Source organism: Pseudorasbora parva, chromosome 11, assembly GCF_024679245.1.
Source record: "Pseudorasbora parva isolate DD20220531a chromosome 11, ASM2467924v1, whole genome shotgun sequence".
Classification (NCBI taxonomy): domain Eukaryota; kingdom Metazoa; phylum Chordata; class Actinopteri; order Cypriniformes; family Gobionidae; genus Pseudorasbora; species Pseudorasbora parva.
The window spans coordinates 16,918,260-16,936,146 of record NC_090182.1 but is presented as its reverse complement, the minus strand read 5'-3'; the positions used below and the strand labels follow the sequence as shown (position 1 = coordinate 16,936,146).

Below are 17,887 nucleotides of genomic sequence, written 5' to 3'. Positions count from 1 at the left end.
TGTTGGTGTGTTTGACGTAAAAAGGCACTTTACTTTGCTTTACTTTACACAGGATTGGTTTTTGTAGCTTTTATGTAAAAATAAATTAAGCCTTTTTATTGTTTTGTGGGCTGCAAAGCTAATGTTAAGAGTGTTAGAGTCTGACAAGTTTTCAAATGAATCCCCTCCCACAGTTTGTTCAATTACATCATGGATGAACTATCTGGCAGAGCACGTCAGTGCTAAAACTGGGTGGATGCTTGTAAAGTTGTTTGGAGGACATGTAAGATACAATCTATCACAAGCCTTATTTATATTCTCTGTTTTTCACCAAAAACGCAGCTGGACCTTTTCTTTGCATTGCAACGCAAATATCATACCTCTGGTGAGGGCTTTTTCCAATGCATGCTTTAAATTTGTTGTTAAAATTTGTTATTTGGTCAGTTACTTACATTTACTACCTAATTACATCCTAAATGTTTATTAATAACTTGTTACAACCTGCATGTGTGTATTTATATACATATAATCATATAATAGTGATTATTGGTGTTTGTGGAATTGTGCACAACTCTGAATATACGGGAAATCCATGGAAATTCCCCAGAACACAAATCTGGCCCCATCTGCTCTGTTTGCAGGCACAGCTGTATCATGCATCAGTTAGCACTGGCTGTTTGCCTGCTATCTCTGTTCTCTGTGACTGTACACTCATCCAAGAAGGGACGCAACTTCACCATCCATTCATCTCAGCTTAGCTGCAGTTTGCCAGGCCCTCAGGGTCCTCCAGGGAGTCCAGGTACAGCAGGTCCCAGTGGTAGCATAGGCAAGATGGGGATGCCAGGTGTTGATGGCCAGGATGGCAAGGATGGTGACAGGGGAGAGAAGGGAGAGAGAGGTATTGTATATGAGCAGAGCATATCTGCTACAGCTGTAATACCAATTAATGAAAAATAAATCTAAAAGTATTTTATTTCTATAAAATGTAAAAATATAGTTGCACTTTTAAAATTTGTATCTGATATTTTGATAAACATTATTTTTATCTATAGTAACTCTGTAGCTCAAGGTCAATTAAACATGTACAAATCGATTCCAAAAAAGTTGGGACACTGTAAAAATTGTGAATAAAAAAAGAATGCAATAATTGGACAAATCTCATAAACTTATATTTATTCACAATAGAATATAGATAGCATATCAAATGTTGAAAGTGAGACATTTTTGAAATGTCATGCCAAATATTGGCTCATTTTGGATTTCATGAGAGCTACACAATCTAAAAAAGTTGGGACAGGTAGCAATAAGAGGCCGGAAAGTTAAATGTACATAAGGAACAGCTGGAGGACCAATTTGCAACTTATTGGGTCAACTGGCACCATAACTGGGTATAAAAAGAGCCTAGTGGCAGTGTCTCTCAGAAGTCAAGATGGGCAGACGATCACCAATTCCCCCAATGCTATGGCGAAAAATAGTGGAGCAACATCAGAAAGGAGTGTCTAAGAGAAACATTGCAAAGAGTTTGAAGTTATCATCCTCTACAGTGCATAATATCATCCAAAGATTCAGAGAATCTAGAACAATCTCTGTGCGTAAGGGTCAAGGCCGGTATACCATGGACGCCCGTGATCTTTTGGCCCTTAGACGGCACTGCATCACATACAGAAATGCTACTATAATGGAAATCACAACATGGGCTCAGGAATACTTCCAGAAAACATTGTCGGTGAACAAAATACACCGTACCATTCACTGATTCGCTGCTGCTGGCTAAAACCAGAGGTGGACAGTAACTAAGTACATTTACTTGAAGTACACTTTTTGAGTATCTGTATTTTACTGGAGTATTATTTTTTTCTGGAAACTTATGTCTTTTACTTCACTATATTTAAAAGACAAATATCGTATTATTTACTCCACTACATTTCTATCTAGGTCGAAAGTCGTTTCTGTTGTTGATCTGTTCATAGCAAAATGGAAGAAGATGGTTCTTAGGCACAAGTGTCTGCACCCATTGTCATATTTTGAAAGTATGTTTCAGTTTTAAAAAAAACCTCAAGATTAGTTTAGTTGGCATACACTTGGTGCATGTCTTATAAAATGTTAAAAATATAAATATCTGGGAGAAAGAGAATGGTAAAGTTGGGAGAATATCAGATGTGTATCAGTGTATTGGATACGTGCATTCGGCCTTAAAGTGACAGCAGCTTTGTAAAGAGCTTTGTAACTTATATACAAGTATTTAAATGAGTTTAAGTTAGTCGTATGTTAGTATGTCAGATGGAGCATCACTGACTAGCTTAAACCATGATGACAGTGTGCATTTCTACAACAATAATAAAATAATGCATTGGCATAAAAAAGGTAATTTACTCTTATACTTATGTACTTTTGAAAACAAATACTTCTGTACTTTTACTTGAGTAAAAATCTGTTTTTACAACTTTCACTTGTAACGGAGTAATATTTGACCAGTAGTACTTTTACTTTTACTCAAGTAATAGAGTTATTTACTTTGTCCACCTCTGGCTAAAACTATAGGTCAAAAAAAAATATTCTCAGTTTAAACATTTGATATGTCATCTATGCTGTATTCTGAATAAAATATTGAAATTTAAAACTTCCACATCATTGCGTAATGTTTTATTTACAATTTGTACAGTGTCCCAACTTTTTTGGAATCGAGTTTGTAAAATCATATTTGGATAAAAATAAAAACTATGGAAATCAAATGGGTGAGTTGTTTCAGATTAGGTGATACAAATTTGTGAATATTTATTCCCAAATGTCAGGTGAACAGGGTCGTCCTGGAAACCCTGGAAAATATGGACCACAAGGACGCCCAGGACTTATTGGGAAGGCAGGGCCAAGGGGCCTAAAAGGAGTGCGTGGGGCACCTGGTGTGTCTGGAGTCACTGGGATCAAAGGAGAAGTGGGTGATATTGGGGACACTGGTGCCCCCGGGGGCTGTGACTGTGGAACAGACGCACGATCTGCTTTCTCAGTAGCGGTAACCAAGAGCTATCCCAAGGAACGCACACCCATTCGCTTTAACAGGATTTTAATGAACGAGGGTGGCCATTACAATGCAACCAGTGGCAAGTTTAACTGTGCGATTCCTGGTGTGTATTACTTCACATACGACATCACGTTGGCTAATAAACACCTGGCAATTGGGCTTGTTCACAATGGCCAGTACAAGATCAGAACATTTGACGCTAACACAGGAAACTACGATGTAGCCTCAGGATCAACAATACTCAGACTGCACAAAGGAGATCAGGTCTGGCTTCAGATCTTTTATTCAGAACAAAATGGACTGTTTTTTGATCCATTCTGGACAGACAGTCTCTTCACAGGATTTCTCATTTTTGCTGATCAGGTGGCTCCAAATGAGGAGAAAATAATGTCCAATTCTGGATCATCCTGATTTAACTTTTTATTTGTCTCTCATACATTATAAAATCACACCCATTAATCCATTGTTTGCAGATCCACCACATCAGTATTAGAGCAAAATGAGGGACAAAAACAATTGATTAATGATTCTTGATTAAGTATGAACAAACGTGAGTTGTTAAGACCTAAATCTATTCCTTGTGTATTATTTTCTTTCTACGATTATTTCTCAACTTTGACCCTAATCTTAGGCTTAACCATGTTGTACTTGATGTTAGACATACATGACCTTTGTATGTTCTAAAAGCCTGTTCTGGTAATGATTGCTTTTTGTCTCTCTTTTGTTTATTTACCATTCACATCTAATCATGTATTCCACTATGGTCATGTTTATTATGACCTTGTCTTATTGGAACATGCTGTCCCTGGATACTTGTGAAACCTGAAGTGTAATTTTGTCTAAAACTAGCAACCAGTCATGACAAAATTACACAAAATTAAAAAAAAGACAAAATTACACTTCAGGTTTCACAAGTACCAGGGACAGCATGTTCCAATAAGACAAGGTCATAATAAACATGTGGACCATAGTCCTATCTAATCAATAATATGTTCATAAGCAAAACCACTGCTGACATAAACAGTGCAGTAATTGACCCTATACGGTCGCAGGTGATCATTAAAGATATGTAAAGACATTAACGTATGCTTTTTTGCAGAGCTGAGTAAATTACTTACAAATTGTAATTGATTACCTATTACAAATTACATGACAAGAATTGCATACATACATATATATATATATGCACATATATATTTAATGCATATATATTTAATGCACTTCATGTATATACAATCCATTCTCCAACTTGAAGTGCATTAAATGTCACATTACATCAGGGTTTCCCAGACTGGGGTTTGTGATGGAACTGCAGGGGTTCTTGAGTTTAATAAAAATCTATTAAATTACTCAATCATAAACATTTTAAATAAATACTGATAAATAAATAAAAAAGATTTTTAAAATATTCTGACAGGACATGACATTAACCGACCGTCATCAGAGAAACGCAAACTTAATTGTATCATTTTATTGTCTTAATTTAATTATTGACCTAACTTAAAGAGCATATTCCACAATGTCCACGCGAGGGAAAAACATCGTCTGCGAGCTCATATGTCAGCAAAAACAGCACCGGGTAACGTTACGCCCCGCGCCCGGCTTTAACATCTGGACGGCGAGTGTGACTTAGCCAGATGGTCTGAACTTATTATTAGTTTCTGTTATTGGTATCAATACTCCTAGATGACCAATAGCAGCTTTGCGATTGCCTGATAGATGATAATTATCTGCGAAGTATTGTAATCTGAGCACAGTGTTAGCGTATAACGTTATGAGCCGACTCTCTCACCTGCTCTGTTTTCCACTGTTTCTCCTCACACAACAACTCAAATCCTCTCCTCTGATCGTTGTTCTGTCTAATCCTGGCCTGTCCCTTATTGTGTGTCATAATTGCATGGCTGTGGTCTGCCATATGAGTATTAATAAAACATTTATAATTTCCACAGCGTCCGAACTGCCATTGCGATCCATTGTTTTCCTATGGTTGAAAGTCACGGCACTACCTCTCGTTATGTCACTTCCGGTTTGCGCATTTATAGATGCGGAAGTAAAATTTTCTCACAAAAACGACTCAAAAAGCCTTATTAGCGTATTTACAAGTATATTTTAAAGAAATTCTAGGTCCTACATTATTTTTCTATACACTGACTCACTGGAGTCTCTAACCTGCAATATGCTCTTTAAATGGGGTAAATTCAAGTAATTAGGTAAAAGAGTGATAAATCAAAGACTAATTCATGTGTGAATCACAAGCTGATTAGATAATCAATGTTGAGAAAAAACTTTTTAAATGTTAAATGATTTCTGTAAATCCAGTGATCAATTGCTGTGTGGGTCTCAGTTTTCAGTGATAGTCACATGACCAGTGGCTGGTCTATGTGTGCATTTCCACAAACCTGGAGGAACTTCTGAACATATATAAGCATTAGGGATCTTTAGAAAGGAACATTTAAAAAATAAAAATAACTAGGCTATAGGGAGAATTAATTAATTATGAATAGAAAAGAATATTTTGACTGTCATTGTGAGAATATGGCCTAATCAATAAAAAGGTAACTTTAGTGATTACGATTTAAAATGTAATATAGGCCTATAATCAAATTAAGTAGCCTACTTAATTTTTGGAATCTGATTACATATTGCAGATTACATGCAGCTCTGGTTGCATCACGCAGCAATCCTACTTCAAATTCAATCAAACACATTTTAGATTTAAATATTTCATGGCCTTTCACTTCATTAAAACTGTAATAAGTTCAGCCATTGTTGTATCTAAAATAGGCTACGGGTAATTCATTTTACCAGGTAATTCTTGCTATGACTAGGAATTCTGTAACCAACTATCGAAAGTGCGTTTGATTTTGGAAAACCGTACAATGCACGTCAATGATGACGAAATATTCTAATTTACATACGTCTTCGCACCTTCGACTCTGATTGGCGGGAGTAGCTCCAAGTTCCTCCCATTGTCTGGCTTTTACTCAGAAAAAGCACGGGGTGTGTCACTACTCGATCCGTACCGGAAACACGATTTGTTCTGCGCATGCGCGAAAATGTTTCTACTTCCTGTTTGACATGGCAAAGCAATTTACGGCAGTTTTTTTGAATTACTACCACTCGATCCGTACCGCGATAGTTTTTTATTTATTGCATAACTATAAATCAATACAAAATAATAAATTGCATGTCACCCCTTGCTCAATTTTGTTGTTGTTGTTTTTTTGTGTGCTTTTTTTTATAGTTTCCTTTTATATATATATATATATATATATATATATATATATATATATATATATATATATATATATATATATATATATATATATATATATATATATATAGTTCTTTTTTATTATTTAATTATGTATTTGTTTGTTTGTTTGTTTAATTCATTTTGCTGTCGGTCTATTGTTTATATTTGTTTTGTTGTTGAATCCTTTTTGAACTGTGGCTGTTTTCTTTTGTATTTGTTCAATAAAAAAATTATAATAATATATCTTTTTAAAAAGTGACACCGTTGTCTTATACTCGATCCGTACCGGCAACACGATTTGTTCTGCGCATGCGCGAAAACGTACTTTTGACGTCACTTCCTGTCATCGCCAAAGTTTTTTGCGACAACGGTGTCACTTTTTAAAAAGATATATTATTATAATTTTTTTATTGAACAAATACAAAAGAAAACAGCCACAGTTCAAAAAGGATTCAACAACAAAACAAATATAAACAATAGACCGACAGCAAAATGAATTAAACAAACAAACAAACAAATACATAATTAAATAATAAAAAAGAACTATATATATATATATATATATATATATATATATATATATATATATATATATATATATATATATATATATATATATATATATATATATATATAAAAGGAAACTATAAAAAAAAGCACACAAAAAAACAACAACAACAAAATTGAGCAAGGGGTGACATGCAATTTATAGTAGCCTAAATTAGGTTCAAGAGAGAGAGACAGAGAAAAATATGCCGATGCCTTTTTTTCCCTTTTTACATTATAAAAAGGCATATATACTTCTTGCACCGCATAGAGGACTTTAAAGCTTTGGCATTGCTGGAAGAAAAGACAGTATCTAAATAACATTTCAGATCTTTACAAAAAATAATAAAGAAAGGTTTAACAGACAAAAAAAATGCACTTGTGTATAAAAAAAAACGTAGCTAAAAAAAAATAAATAGATTTATAAGAAAAAAAAACTTGTCTTTAAGACTTTTGTCAGAGTTATACAAAAAAATACAAATGGGACATCCTTAAACTCCAAATAAAAATTGTCTAAGAGAGAAAAACATACAAACAAACTAAATTTCTTCCAAAAAAAAAAAAAGTAACTACATGAAAACAATCCCAAAAAGGTGAGGGACAGACTCATCTTCCACTCCACAAAAGGAGCAAAGGGGATCCATCCCAGGAAACATTTTTTGATATAAATAAATTGTCCCGTGTGTTTCTTAAATGCAGTCATATGTATTCTTTATATTGTAGACAAGTATGTTGAAGTAGAAAAAATAACTTTTTCATTTAAAAAAATGAAATATTGAATGCAAACAAAAACATCTGAATTTCCCAAATGGGGTCAAGCAAGTCTAAACTATTTAATCAATGTAATTAGTGCCACATAATAATAAACTTGGAATATATAGTCTACATTTGTATTTTCCAAGTGAGGTCTCGTAAATGTGGAGACTTAGATTCTTATAAAGATTTTATTTAACTAGGCTATATGGTATAAACGCATCAAAACAACTACTTTAAGCTTACAGACTTGCTGCTTATTTGTTGTTTTTTGGTTACATCTTATAAAGCAAATTGTAGTTTGCATTTGAATATCCCTCTACTAGTTTTACAAGGGTTTGATATCCTAGATGTTAAATGTAGCCTACAAATCAGTTTTTAAGGAACTTCATCACTGTTAGTGATTATTCAATTAAGGTTTATGGGAAATTATTAGCACTTGTAGACTATTTCACCAACTGTGTAATATTTCTGTCACTAAGGAAAGTAAAGAGCTGGATGATGTCTTAAATTTTATTTGTATGATGGGTAAATATTATATTGACAAAGCAAGATAGGCCTACCTACCAAACCTAGCTGCAAAGTATTTGCTTATGATTAATGTTATGTTTAAATCCAGGTAAGCATGAGGACAAGAAATTTCCCAATTCTCAAAGTTTTATTTAGTCCACAAGCAGGACAAACAAACCAACAGTGCCAGATGGTTACGTTGACAGCAGGTGCAACAACTCTTCCATTCTTACGATACCCTTTTTATAGCTAACAACATGTGAACTATAGCGCCATCTCCTGACAAATACACAAACACAACAATTAAAATTTATTATCAACTCTTAAAAAATCACATATTCATTGTTCTTCATTGTTTATTTTGTATTGATTTATAGTTATGCAATAAATAAAAAACTATCGCGGTACGGATCGAGTGGTAGTAATTCAAAAAAACTGCCGTAAATTGCTTTGCCATGTCAAACAGGAAGTAGAAACATTTTCGCGCATGCGCAGAACAAATCGTGTTTCCGGTACGGATCGAGTAGTGACAGGGTGTCCTTCGGCAGTAGGGCTAAACCATTCATTCTTGCGTAGGTGAATGTCGTGTTACAACTTGTTGCTATTTTGTATCTTTCCTTAAACGTGTTTTAGACTTGTTTAAAATGTTGAGCGCTTAACCTTAATCGCTTTAATATTTCATATAGAGAATAACTTTATACAGTCGGTTATTTTAGTACATGAAGACTCAATCTACTAAACTCCCCTATCAAAATATAGTTCACGTGTCACCCTGGAATATGACGACACTTCTACCGGCATTTTTCCATAGCAGCGAAAAGACAACGAAACATGTCTTAGTAATGTCCAAATGTATTTTATAAGTGTTATATAGATTAGTTAACTTATTTCTTCCTTAGCCATACCATAATTTGCTATAGAGAATCGCGGTTCGAGGGACTGTCAACTTAAGAATAATACTAATAATGCATCCCGCCCGGCGCTGTTCATCTCTGTTTCATCGAGATCTGGCCGCAGTTTGTCTATCATCACTGGGGACACAGCCAAAGATATCCAGTCCGCTGAAGAAAAGCAGCCTCCCGAGTTCAAGACTCCGCCACTCAAGTGGTGTCCATCCTCCTCCAACCAGGTCAAACTCTTCGCCCGTTCTTCTCGGTTCTTTACAAGGTAACTTTAGTTTAATTTAAGATTTCACCACATAACTTATAAGACTGCGGTTGTGTCTCATACCAAGTGAGCTAACCTACCTAGCACGTTATCGACTTCGGAATGTTCATATGCAACCCAAAATGCTTTCTGTTTGGAGACAGTATAATGAAGTTTTTATGGTTTCGTGTGGTGCTGTGTGAGAGTCCTGAGGAGAATCTTAAGAAACACACGCCGAAACTGAATTAAAGAATATATTTTGTGATCATTATAACAGCGTGACACATGATATATAACAAATGACTCATGTAATTAAATGGGAGTGATGATGACTTGTCAAACACACCCTGCGAGGTCTTGTTGGGTTTCGTTTATGAAGTAATTTAATGATCTTAATTCAAGTGCATTTGTTAAATCATATTGTACTTTCTCTAATTCTCTAACAAATCAGTCGCTGAAGAGCAGTGTTAACAGTTGTATTCAGCTTTTTAGTCTTTATTTCAGCTTTGTGATTTTAGTGTAACCTACATTTTTTTCAGTTAGTTGCCAACAAGTGAAGGCAACATTTTTAGTTTCCATTGAAGTTTATGTTTAATTTTATAAAGATTTTTTAAAGATTGAATTTTATAAATTTTCTATTTCATTTTATTTTTAATCTATTTTAGTTAACAACTACAACACTACTAAAGAGGTTTTATATTGTATTAGTGTTTTTGTTTTAAGAAAATTTGTTTTAATAGTATTGTATTTAGTTTTTCTTACAGTAATATTGTTTGTTGAGATTGGTGTTCTGTACATGGATCTAGTGTGCGTTCTTGGTAACTTGATAGTCCTGCTAAAGGTCAGTGAACAGTGCAGCCTAGACAGCTCCCAAAGGGTTCGATCCCCATTTTGAACTTGCTGATCAAAGTGAAAAATGCACTCTTGACTTGTTACATTCATTAAACTCTGCATCATTTGTACAATTGGAATTTAACTGGAAGGACACAATGTTCATGGACATGTTTGTGTTTATCTTATGAAAAGATGGAAAGATGAGAAGCACATGAAACTTTAAACCAAAAGTTGTTGTTAACCAGCAAACAGATAAGTGATTCCAGCTCCATGTGAACAAAGGTCTGCTCTTGTTTAAGGGATTTGACCTGGATAAGGACAAGATCTGCGAACCGTGATGTTACATCATCTTAAATCAATAAGCAAAAGCAGTGCCAGTAATTGCTGAAATATAAACAGTGATGGACTATTTTGATAATTGTAAATGGTGCAATTTGGATTTAAAATTGTATTTTTCACAGCAAATATGTGTACCATAGTATCCAAAGGCAAGGATGTAAGCAAGTATTTAAAATTGGCTTGGACTAAAAGACAAGTTTAAAAAAAAAATAAGCCACTGAAAAATCCATGATGATTGACAAAATATTGGGGCCCTGGTCCGAGGTGGAGCTTCTCATTAAAGGTGCACTATGTAGTATTTTTGCAGTAAAATATCCAAAAACCACTAGGCCAGTGTTATATATTTTGTTCAGTTGCGTACTTACAATATGCCAAATGTTTCCAAATATTTGTAAATTGTGAGAAAATTGCTATTTTAACCGAGGACCCGGGACGTCTCAGCATAGCGTTTGAGAGAGTCGCCTGTCAATTGCGTCATATCTGCGTTTCCCTCGGTTTCCGGTTTTATTTGGTAGAATCGCTTTTCTCTTAGCAGTATGCAACAACTGTCACAGGAAACACCAAGCAAATGCACAAAGTAACGTCATAACATAATTTTAAAAACACTTAAATGTATCTAATACGAAAAAACAAAACTGCATTACCTTATTCTCATGACCGGAAAAGCGGAAATAGTGTGGGTGACTGTGTCCCGTCCTGTCTTAATAAAAGTCCCGGTGCTCGCAATGCGGGTTTGTGTAACAATCGCTCCAGCGGCCGTGCTCAGCTCCACAACTCTCGGTCCTGCTCTGCTTCATACTACAGTAATGTTAATAACTGCATCCATCAACATGATTTCTGCCCGAGTCCTATTTTCCACCGGCTGTGAGGTGAAGACCACATGTCCAAAGATGCTGCGCTCAAACTTGGCGTCATCAAACTACACCTTTGTTTTGAATAGGCGCCCTCTAGCGGACGGAAAGTTGCATAGAGCATCTTTAAATGTCATTTCAATAATTACAACTCTTGGAATAGTTTTAGCATGTTTTTGAATACGGGGTCCGGGGTCATTTTGAATCGTCACCACCTCTCGCCCCCCGCTAGCGATGGCCCTGGCTGAAACTAAAAACATGTAAGATATCCAACTGTTGTAAATAGACATGCATAATTCCTGTAGCAGATTTAGGCAGGTGGAGCTGGGGGAGGTGGAGGGTTTCAGATGAACTCTGATAGGGAGCTGCAGGACTGCTTACAGTTAACTATGACCCAGACTATTTAAATGTTAAGGATTGGCTGCAGGAAGCCAATCAGCTTGTGTCATGTGGTAATTATGTGAATAGTGCAGACTGTATGTAAATGATCTCAGCCTGTGCCCTCTAGAGTTTCATGACTGAACGGGATATTTAGGCATAGTTTTAAGTTAAAGTCGGTGTGCTGTGCATCATCTTCATACCTAACGAGATTGTCAGCGTTTCTGTTAAACAGAGAATAGCTTCATATTTGGGCACTAATTCTCACATGCAATAGTTTAACCAAGCCTCATTTTTAGTTAATGGTATGAATTGTAACTTTATTGTAAAATATTAGTGAACATTTGTGAGCTTATTACATACCAGACAAATGAGCCACACTGTCTTCCTCAATCCATAGATTAAATTAAGCCTGAACTGTTCTCATTACCCACGTGCATGCCATGGCTGTGTGTGCACATGTGTGCGCAGGCATGCATCGGGTCCCTCTCGTGATTTTCAAATGAGTCATTGTTCAGAATGAATGGTAGGGGAAGCACAGACACACTGGTTTATTCAGGAACCCCTTTGTGTAGAAACACACTTAGATACACACACTGTCACATCCGCAGCCCCCAGAATCTTCGCATACGAAAGAGCTCAAAGGGTGGATGCTAGTGTTCTCTCGGTATATCAACTTGTATCATACACTGACCCACTGACCGGACACTGGATCGTCATTGGATTACTTCCTCAAAGTCAAAGAGGATTGTGCCCTTAGTTCACCACCTGCATCGGATACATTCAGTGGACAAGGAAATAATAAGAGGTAGTTGTACTAGAAACGCATGTTTCTAGGTGTTTTAGACAAATATATGACCTAAATGTTTGCGAGGGACAGTATGGATCGTAGATGCTGAATTGTCATTGTTTAGTATAGTTACAGTGGATGTGTCTAAAGAGGGTGAGTTTAAACTTTTTTTTTAAAATCTTTTAATGCTGAAGCAAGAGATACATTTGACCTATGCATTTAAAATTGGTTAGTTTAATCGATTACTAAGCAATGACCAACCTTAACCATGAACAGCTCTCATGCACGCACTGATTCAGCATGTGACTGTTCAGTACAGGACTATTCCATTAACAAATGGAAAATCTTTACTTGTCAGATATAAATAATACCAAGATTATGCTTTTCTGATATGACGAAGACATAACCTCATAAATATACTGTAAGTAGAGAGACACTGGATGTAGTTCATTTTCTTGTGAAGTATGGAAGACACAGAGGTGGAACGGGATGGAATCAGATGAGATGTGTAAGATTAGATTAATGGAAATCAGTATTTAAATGAACAGAATTACTCCTACAATATTTGATTGCGTGTTTACTGTTTAGTTTAAACATGCATTTAATGTACGTTTGTGGTCAGTAATGTTTTTAACGTTAATGAAAGTGATATCGTTCTCACCATGTCTGCATTTATTTGATCAAAAATTTTAGGATTCTTTGATGAATATAGTATTCGAAAGAACAGTATTTATTTGAAATATATATTCTTGTAACATTATAAATGTCTTTACATTTATAATGATCATTTATTGCATCCTTGATGAATAAATGTAGCAGTTTCCTAAAAAAATGAATAGCAGTGTAAATGTGAGATTAAAATTATGAAAATGTGTGCCGATTAGTCATGCAGAACATGCTACTGATTCTACTGTGTTTTTGGTGGTTGTCAAGACTGGTGTGCTGTTGCTAATGTGTTCTGAGGGGGTTTTAGTGTGTGTTGCTAGAGTATTCTGGAGTGTTGTTAAATGGTTGTTTACTTTGTCTGAGTAAAAGGAGAGGCGTTTTATTGACTGCTAGGTTAAAATGGTGAGTTGTGAATTGCTTATTTAAGTAATTGAAAATCTCTCCTTAACAAGCTGCATCATTTGTTGAGGTATCAGACACATTTGTTAATGTGGGGACAATATATGAGCAACAGTAATAGTGTAAACGGCAGGTTGCTGTTTCTTGTCCACAGTACGGTCAGTGCAGTTTGTTCTTGATATTGTGTCTGTGAGCCTGAGTTGTCATGACAGACACATGACATGAGAGGCAGATTCCATGGCTACAGTTAACCCATTGCCCATTAATAAGATGAATAATTTACAGAACTATCTGTAACTAGAATCAAATGTCTTTGTTTCCATTGAGGTTTGATTTGCTAATGAGCATAATTAAATATCGTCTAAGATACTGTAGCATACAAGCCAACAAACATGCAAACTGCAAGAATGTTTATATCTAGTTAAACCTTTTTTGAAGATTCAAAACAGGCCCAGACAGAGGCTTGTTTTGAGTCCTCAATAGTCAGACATCGCTCAGGTTCCCAAAAGAACCAACCGTGCAATCTTGTGACCTTATCAATGTTTTTAACATGCTTTCCCAAATTTCTGTGAGGTATCAAATAACCAAATAATCCAGATTTGTTCAAGGTTTTAGTGTCTTCTTTCACACGGAACCACTACACTAACGTGAAGTAATCAAAAATTATTTTAAACTATTTTGCATATGCACTTTACATCTTTTATGTCCTCATATAATTAGATTTTGTGCAATGTTTGTAAAATTATTTTGTCACACTGCAGGACTATTAGTGACCCATTAAAGCACCTATAATATAGCTATATGTCAAACTGTAAACTACTCTAACTGTGCCAGAATGTTTGTAACATGTTTTGAGTTTGTGTAACATGTTTTGTGTGTGTTTGCAGTGTGTCAGATGGGCAGTAGCAGCAGCAGTAGACTCTTCAGTACTGTGGCTCAGACTTTGAGCAGCACTGCACTGGCAGACCCACATGTGGATCAAGATGACTACGAGTACGAGGAGGCCGACCCAGATGCACTGTTGCGTGAATGCGAGGATGTTTTGAGGAACCGGCCTCCTCGAATGCACAGAGACTTTGTTATGACCAGAGCCAGCTCGCTGCAGAACGCTCCCCTCCGCGTCATGCAGTGGAACATCTTAGCTCAAGGTACAGAGTCTGTCTGCTTATATCATGTTTTTGATTGGTAATTAATTCACAAGAGGTAACTTGCAGGGGTTTTACACTTTGTAATACCACCCTCTTCCTTAAATATAAAGGCATGTATAAATATTTATGTAAGTTTCTTTCTGTAATCAACCATAATTGTATATTGTCACTGTACTAAGAAAATGATTCAAATATGAACTGAAAATATCGTATACAAAAATATAATAAAAATAATTCTTCCCCAAAAAGCATTTCATATATTATATAATATATCATTCAAAAGCAAAATTTTCAGCATCATTACTAAAGTCTTCAGTGTCACATGATCCTTCTGAAATCATTCTAATATTCTGATTTGTTGCTCAAAAGACATTTCTTATTAATACCCCTGTTGTGCTGCTGAATATAAAGTTCAAAAGAACAGCATTTATTTAAAAAATATTTTGTAACAGTGTAACTTTTGATCAATTTAATACATACTGGGATATTAATTTGTTTCTTTAAAAACAATAGTTCTTGGACCAATTAGAAAGTATATACACACATACATTAATTAATATACATAAAATAAACTATTACATCTCTATTACTGCCTCTATAGTACTGTATTTAGACAATATTTAACAAGTCAACTTATGTAAACTTTTTTTTATATATCTGAAGTTTACCAGTTGTATTTGACAGCCCAAAATAATTTATTTTATCATTATTATATATATTTTTTAATTCCTGAGGAGACCCTAGCACCCTCTTGTGGCCCCTGTTTAAAACCCCTTTGCTTAAAGGTGTCACAAACTGGCATTTTACATTTTTTTTATACAGCTGTCTGAGGTCAATGTATGATGTTTGTGATTTTTTTTTTTTACATTCAAAAACATTATAATGAATAAGTAATAGACTATTTTCTACCCTGGTTTTAAGGCTCTCTCATGGAATGCTCAGTTCTTATGGTCATGCAGCACTAAAGACTTGGAAGTAAATGCCCATGACTAGGATTGGACATGATCATGAGAATGAGCTTCAGTATACCAGAGGGATTGTTTTGAAAGCATGAGGGAAACGGCAAATGGAATTAATCGCCAACAGGGCTCGCAAAAAGTCTTTATCAAACAAACACAATGATTTATCTTTCATCCACCCGCGATTGATTGGAATGTTATTTTTTATTACTTTGCCCGTACGATTGGGGGATATAACCGCAAACTGTACACACACATAGCCCTGGGACGTTGGGCTTTGTGAGCCCTGGCCCATACATGTCCGAGTCTGATCCCGAATAGCAATGAACAAATAACATCACAAATAAAGTATTCCTTAGCCTTTGACAGCATGCTAAGGTAATCAATAGATATCAAACAATCTGTAACAATGCAATACTATCACATTTTTTTTTCTTAAATCTTCTTTTACTCACATAAGTGTGTTGCTTCATTCATTTATGTAATCTCATCCTGTCTACACATTCAGTCTCGTTATCCATGCATTCATAATATTGGAATCCGAAATTAAGCTTGTATGCTACGTTTACTGCTTAGAAGTTCGATGCGGTGTAGCTCTATGTAGGCCTATGTTATGTCAGGCAGGAGTCGGTGGGCGGGGCTACAGAACCAGGCACTCTTTTTTCTTCTGTTGAGGTGGTGCTTCACCACACGCTGACATCAAGGTGTGGTGTCAATAAAAGATTTGACTAACAATGAAGTTTTCTTCATTTTTCTTGTGTATCTCCAGCTCTGGGTGAGGGCAAGGATGGTTTTGTGCGCTGTCCGATGGAGGCGTTGAACTGGTCTGAGAGGAAGTATCTCATACTGGAAGAGATCCTTACCTACAGACCAGATGTGCTATGCCTGCAGGAGGTGGACCACTACTTCGACACTTTCCAGCCTGTACTCGCCAGCTTGGGCTACCAGAGCAGCTTCTGCCCCAAGCCGTGCTCCCCCTGCCTGGACGTTCACAATAACAACGGCCCCGACGGCTGCGCTCTGTTTTTCAACCGCCGTCGCTTCCAGCTGCTCCACACCTCTCACCTGAGACTCTCCGCCATGATGCTCAAAACCAACCAGGTGGCCATAGTGGCAACGCTTCGCTGCAGGCTTACCGGACGAGTCTTCTGTGTGGCAGTAACGCACCTGAAAGCACGGAGCGGCTGGGAGGCGTTTCGTAGTGCACAGGGGGCTCATCTCCTCCAGCAACTCCGCAACATAACTGCACAGTCATACCCAGAGATGGATATGGAAAACCGGACTAGGGTTGGTGAAAGTGAAGATGGTATTCCATTGGTGGTATGTGGGGATTTTAACGCGGAGCCAAGTGAGGAAGTGTACAGGCTCTTTATGACTTCTCCACTGGGGCTGGACAGCGCTTACAAGTGTTTGAGTGAGGACGGAGCCACGGAGCCGCCCTACACCAGCTGGAAGATCCGACCCAGTGGAGAGAGCTGCTCCACATTGGACTACATTTGGTACTCGGAAAGAGCGTTCCAGGTGGACGCTGTGCTAAAGATACCAAGTGAAGAGCAGATCGGGCCAGACCGGCTTCCGTCGTACCATTACCCCTCTGATCATCTGTCACTGGTGTGTGACCTTAGCTTCAGTCAGCAGCCTCATAGACTCATGTAGCTGTCAATCATTCGTTCTCTCCAATAGGGATCCAGAGCAGCTCAGAACATTCTTAGAGCATATGTGTGCATGTCTGAATGTGAGAATGCTTTGTTTGTATTATTGCTCGGAATGTAAATGATCTGATCCACATAAACCTTATTTTTACTTACTTATGTAAGTCTTAATGCACCCCTGTGCTAATTTTCCTTAATGGAGATTAATTGTTATCATGCTGTTTGTTATACAGAGGTTGTGCAATATACTGTAACTTATTAAGTACTAAAGTATGATCTCAGGAAGACGCACATTCTAAATTTAAAGGTTCCAGAAGTGAAAGGATGTTTATATTTATTGACTGTACTTTTTTCTTTTATTAGCACTGTAATCATCAATATGTCTGCCACTGACCAAAAATACAAAAAATAACAGTGTACTTAAAATGTCTGGTCTCATTCTTGAATAACAAAATGACATTAAAACTGAACTGGTTTGGGAAATCCAGATCGCAGTGCTTCTGACACCCCTGTAAGTGTCCTATGGTCCTCTTAGCAGAATGAAAAACTAAACTTTTATTTGAATTGTAGTCAAGGTAAAAATGTCAACCATATCTGATATGAATACAATTGTTATGTCTAATGTCAGTGTTACAGTTAAAAGTTAGTTAAAACATCAGCAG

The 17,887-nt window shown here is 36.4% G+C and overlaps 2 protein-coding genes across 2 annotated transcripts; both read left to right on the top strand.

The window, feature by feature from the left end:
- Positions 1-78: 78 nt before the first annotated feature.
- Positions 79-4,159, top strand: c1qtnf2 (C1q and TNF related 2). The gene is made up of 3 exons (XM_067457267.1): positions 79-364; positions 621-877; positions 2,772-4,159. The coding sequence occupies exons 2-3, from the start codon at positions 634-636 to the stop codon at positions 3,407-3,409; spliced, it is 882 nt and encodes a 293-aa protein (XP_067313368.1). The 5' UTR covers positions 79-364; positions 621-633; the 3' UTR covers positions 3,410-4,159.
- Positions 4,160-8,605: 4,446 nt separating this feature from the next.
- On the top strand, positions 8,606-17,644 carry nocta (nocturnin a). Its single transcript, XM_067457265.1, has 3 exons — positions 8,606-9,230; positions 14,354-14,614; positions 16,343-17,644. The coding sequence occupies exons 1-3, from the start codon at positions 9,029-9,031 to the stop codon at positions 17,227-17,229; spliced, it is 1,350 nt and encodes a 449-aa protein (XP_067313366.1). The 5' UTR covers positions 8,606-9,028; the 3' UTR covers positions 17,230-17,644.
- The last annotated feature ends 243 nt before the right edge of the window (positions 17,645-17,887 follow it).